Here is a 4,235-nt window from a genome sequence, read left to right as displayed (position 1 = left end):
TTATATAAAATGGAAAAATGAAACTATTAATTCTAATATTTAAATATGAAAATTAATAAACTATTGAATATTAACAGGAACATGAAATTACTGATCAAAATATTGAATATTAACGGAAACATGAAGTTACTGATCACAATATTGAATATTAACGAAAACCTGAAGTTACCGATTAAAATACTGAATATTAACGAGAACATGAAATTATTGATCAAAATATTGAATATTAACGGAAACATGAAGTTAGTGATCACAATATTGAATATTAACGGGAACCTGAAGTTACTGATTAAAATATTGAATATTAACGGGAAAATAAAGTTACTGATCACAACATTGAATATTAACGGGAATCTGAAGTTACTGATTAAAATATTAAATATTAACGGGAACATGAAGTTACTGATCAAAATAGTGAATATTAACGGGAACATGAAGTTACTTATCACAATATTGAATATTAACGGGAATGTGAAGTTACTGATTAAAATATTGAATATTAACGGGAACATGAAATTATTGATCAAATTATTGAATATTAACGGGAACATGAAGTCACTGATCACAATATTGAATATTAACAGGAACCTGAAGTTAGTGACTAAAATATTGAATATTAACAGGAACATGAAGTTACGGATCACAATATTGAATATTAATGAGAACCTGAAGTTACTGATTAAAATATTTAATATTAACATGGACATGTAGTTACTAATCAAAATATTGAATATTAACAGTAACATGAAGTTATAGATCAAAATATTTTGGAATTAACGGGAGCGAAGTTCCTGAGCAAAATATTAAATATTAACAGAAACATGAAGTTACTGATCAAAATATTGAATATTAATTAACGGGAACATGAAGTTACAAAAGGTTTAGACACAATTTAGTTTTGGTGCTTTCAATTTTGTTTGACTTTTTTAGACACAATTTAATGTTAAATATTCTTATTTTTTTCCACGAAATGTTAATTACTTTTAATATACATTTTTTTCTATTAAAAAATATATATCGGAAACAAATGCGCGTTCCGTACCAGAACTCGTGCTAACACACGTGTTTGTTACTAGTTTATTTTTTAGTGTGTGCATAAATTTTTTAAGTGAATTTCATTTTAAAACAGATGAAGCGTTATGCAGCTCAGTAGGAATGCTCTCTTTAATGTCGTTCAGGAACAAACTCTTCTCAATCCAACAGTCACTCCAAGCACTAACACCATTGCCATATCCAAGATGCCACAGCCCTATTTCCATCAACTATGGTGTAGTTTTAACTATAGCCTTTCACAGGTTTGAGTCTAATGCTTTGGCCTGCATTCCTCTACCAATCTCTTCAAATTTGTATTTCCTACACAAAATGTCGCACCAAAGATCTCTGCCACCATTTATAATCTTGCTTCTTAACTTTATAATACACCCATTGTTGAGAATATTGAGATCTCGTAACCCCAGGCCACCCTTACACTCTGCTTTCGTAACATTTTCCAACTTTATCGCATGAACCTTCCTCTTTGCATCAGTATCCCCCCATATGAACTCCCTCTAAATCTTTCGAATTCCCTTAACACACGCTTTGGGGAGAAGGTATGTCATCATAGGATAAACCAGAATTGCTCCCATAACGCTTTTAGCCAACGTGATTCTTCCAGCAAAGAATAGCTGACATTGCTTCCAACTAGAGAGCTTCAGCACGACTTTTTCACTAACATAATTGAACTACCTCTTATTGTGAGATTTCCCATTGAGCAGAACTCCAAGATATTTTCCTAAACTCCGAGTTTTCTTAAAACCCGATAGGTGCACCAGCCTTTTTCTCTCACTACTAACCATATTGCTAGAGAAAAGAATGCTGGATTTATCCCTACTAATCTCTTGGCTAGACATTCTACAAAAAACCTCAACGTGTATTTCACGCACTGTAGCTGATTATAATTTTCCTCCCCAAAGATTAGGAGATTATCAGCAAACATCAAGTGTGAAATGCTTACGTCGTTTTTGCCAAAACAGAAAGGAATCCACTTCTTCTCCATCACAGCTGCCTCAATTAAATGAGATAAGTTGTCCATGCATAACATGAACAGATACGGCGAGATGAGATCTCCTTGACAAATACCTCGATGAGGATGGAAGTAATCGTTCCTATTCCCATTCATGTTTATATTTGTTTCAACTGTCGTAACACCATGCATAACAACGTTGATGATACTTTCAGGTAAACCAATTTCCTCTAGAATCCTCCATATAAACTCCCATTAATTTAGCTTATCATAGGCTTTGGTGAGATCGATTTTAACCGCAAAAAGACCCCTCTTCCCTCTTTTCTTTTGCATGGAATGCATCACCTCCTTAGCAATTATAATGTTTTCATGGATTGATCTTCCTGGCACAAACCCAGTTTTAAAAGGAGACACTAACTCTGCCATCAATGGTTTCAATCTCTCGACAACCACCTTACTAATAACTTTGTATATAGTGTTACACAATGAGATTCGCCAGAATTGGGTGATATTCACAGTTTGCTCTATTTTGGGAATCAAACATATGTGTGTTTTATTAATATCAATCATTGTACTAGGTCTTTGCAAGACATCTCTCACATACTTTCTTAAATTAACTCTGACGGCATCCCAAGCTTTTTTATAGAAGCCCGCTGGAAAACCATCTGGCCCTGGCGCTTTCCACGGTTTCATAGAGAAAAGGGCTTTGTGAACCTCTGCATCAGTCACTTCCTTCTGCAGCTTCTGCAAACGCTCTCTCTCTCAATCTTCGGAAAACTTATTTTAGATTGAGACCACTGACACCAATTATTCGGACACGCAAAAATATCCTTATAAAACTTTGTAACATGTCCCTTTAAAGCCTCAAGATCAGTAATCCACTCCCCTCCATCATCTTTAAGCATCACAATTTTATTTCTCTTCCTACACGAAATAATTTTCATATGGTAGTAGTTTGTGTTCCTAACCCCATCCGAAAGCCACATTGTCCTAGACCTTTGAAACCATATTAATACCTCCTTATTCAGAATGCTACTCAACTCACCTGGAAGCTTAGCCTGCAGCCTTCTCATCCTAACAACATTGTCATTCTGCTACAACTTGTTTTGAATGCCATTCAATCTTCTCAAGATTCCATTCTTTTGCCTTTTGACTTGATCAAAGGTTTCAAACTTCCACTTATCAATACTAGTAACAACATTCCGCAAGTTATGCAGAATATAGTGATCTTTATCCCAAGATTCTTGCAACATATTTTTATAAGTGTCATTGATGAGCCATGCGCTCTCAAAATGGAAAGGCCTCTTCTGGTAATTCTGCATATCCTCTCGCAGGTTGATAAGAATCGGATGGTGATCGAAGAACTCAACTCGAGTCAGAACTTTAACAAACGCCTCTAGGAAATGCAGTGTCCAACCATCATTGTTGATAGCACGATCCAATTTCTCATAAATTCTTTGACCACCATGAAAAATGGGCCCTCTCCACGTGAACATTGGCTCTTTCGAATCTAAATTACTCACCATGGAGTCATTCATTCCCTCCTTCTTTCTCTGATATTTATGAGTGGATGCTAGTAAGCCACCCTTCTTCTCGCTACTACTTGCAATATCGTTAAAATCGCCCGCAAGCATCCAGACATCCTTCATATCCTTCGCAATATTCTTCAACTCCTCCCATAATAACTTCTTACTATTATCATTGGGACTCGCATATATAGCAGTAAACCACCACTCATCCACATTCTCCATACAAACTTTTGCATGAATAAATTGATTATTTTTCAAAGAAACTTGAATATTTATTTCACTCCTCTTCCAATCCACAACAATCCCTCCTGCAAAGCCTCTGTTCTCAGTAAACTCCATATTGTCAAAACCAAGCTTCAAAATAGCTTTCTTGATTTTTAACGGGTCGCATCTAGTTTCCATAATAACTAGAACATCGTGTTTATGAACATCTAAATATTGTTTAGAGTATCTGAAGAAAGCCTTGTTGGCTGCTCCTCTACAGTTCCAACATAGAAATTTTGTTGTTGTTAATCATCATAAAAAACGATTTTGGGAAAAAAAACAGGAATCCAGCTTCAAGGTGTCTCCTTGACAACATCATCATCTTCCTCAACAGTGGGAGAGATCACTTCACTATCAGTTCTTTCATTTTCACTAGATGTATTGGATGCATGAAAGTTGCCATACGTAAACTTCACACATTGTTTAATGTTTAAATTTAA

General features: G+C 35.1%; 1 protein-coding gene across 1 annotated transcript; it reads right to left on the bottom strand.

Annotated features, from left to right (window-relative positions):
- Positions 1-3,096: 3,096 nt before the first annotated feature.
- On the bottom strand, positions 3,097-3,933 carry LOC131622823 (uncharacterized). Its single transcript, XM_058893856.1, has one exon. It carries the CDS (start codon positions 3,931-3,933, stop codon positions 3,097-3,099), a length of 837 nt encoding a protein of 278 aa, XP_058749839.1.
- Between the last annotated feature and the right edge of the window lie 302 nt (positions 3,934-4,235).

The sequence above is a fragment of the Vicia villosa genome, unplaced genomic scaffold, assembly GCF_029867415.1.
Source record: "Vicia villosa cultivar HV-30 ecotype Madison, WI unplaced genomic scaffold, Vvil1.0 ctg.000044F_1_1, whole genome shotgun sequence".
In the NCBI taxonomy this organism is placed as follows: Eukaryota; Viridiplantae; Streptophyta; class Magnoliopsida; order Fabales; family Fabaceae; genus Vicia; species Vicia villosa.
Note: the sequence above shows the minus strand (reverse complement) of the source record. Positions and strands in the feature narration are given on the sequence as shown.

What these genes read in the sequence shown, in the direction of transcription:
- LOC131622823 (XM_058893856.1), bottom strand. Translation starts at nt 3,933, where the DNA reads ATGGAAACTAGATGCGACCCGTTAAAAATCAAGAAAGCTATTTTGAAG.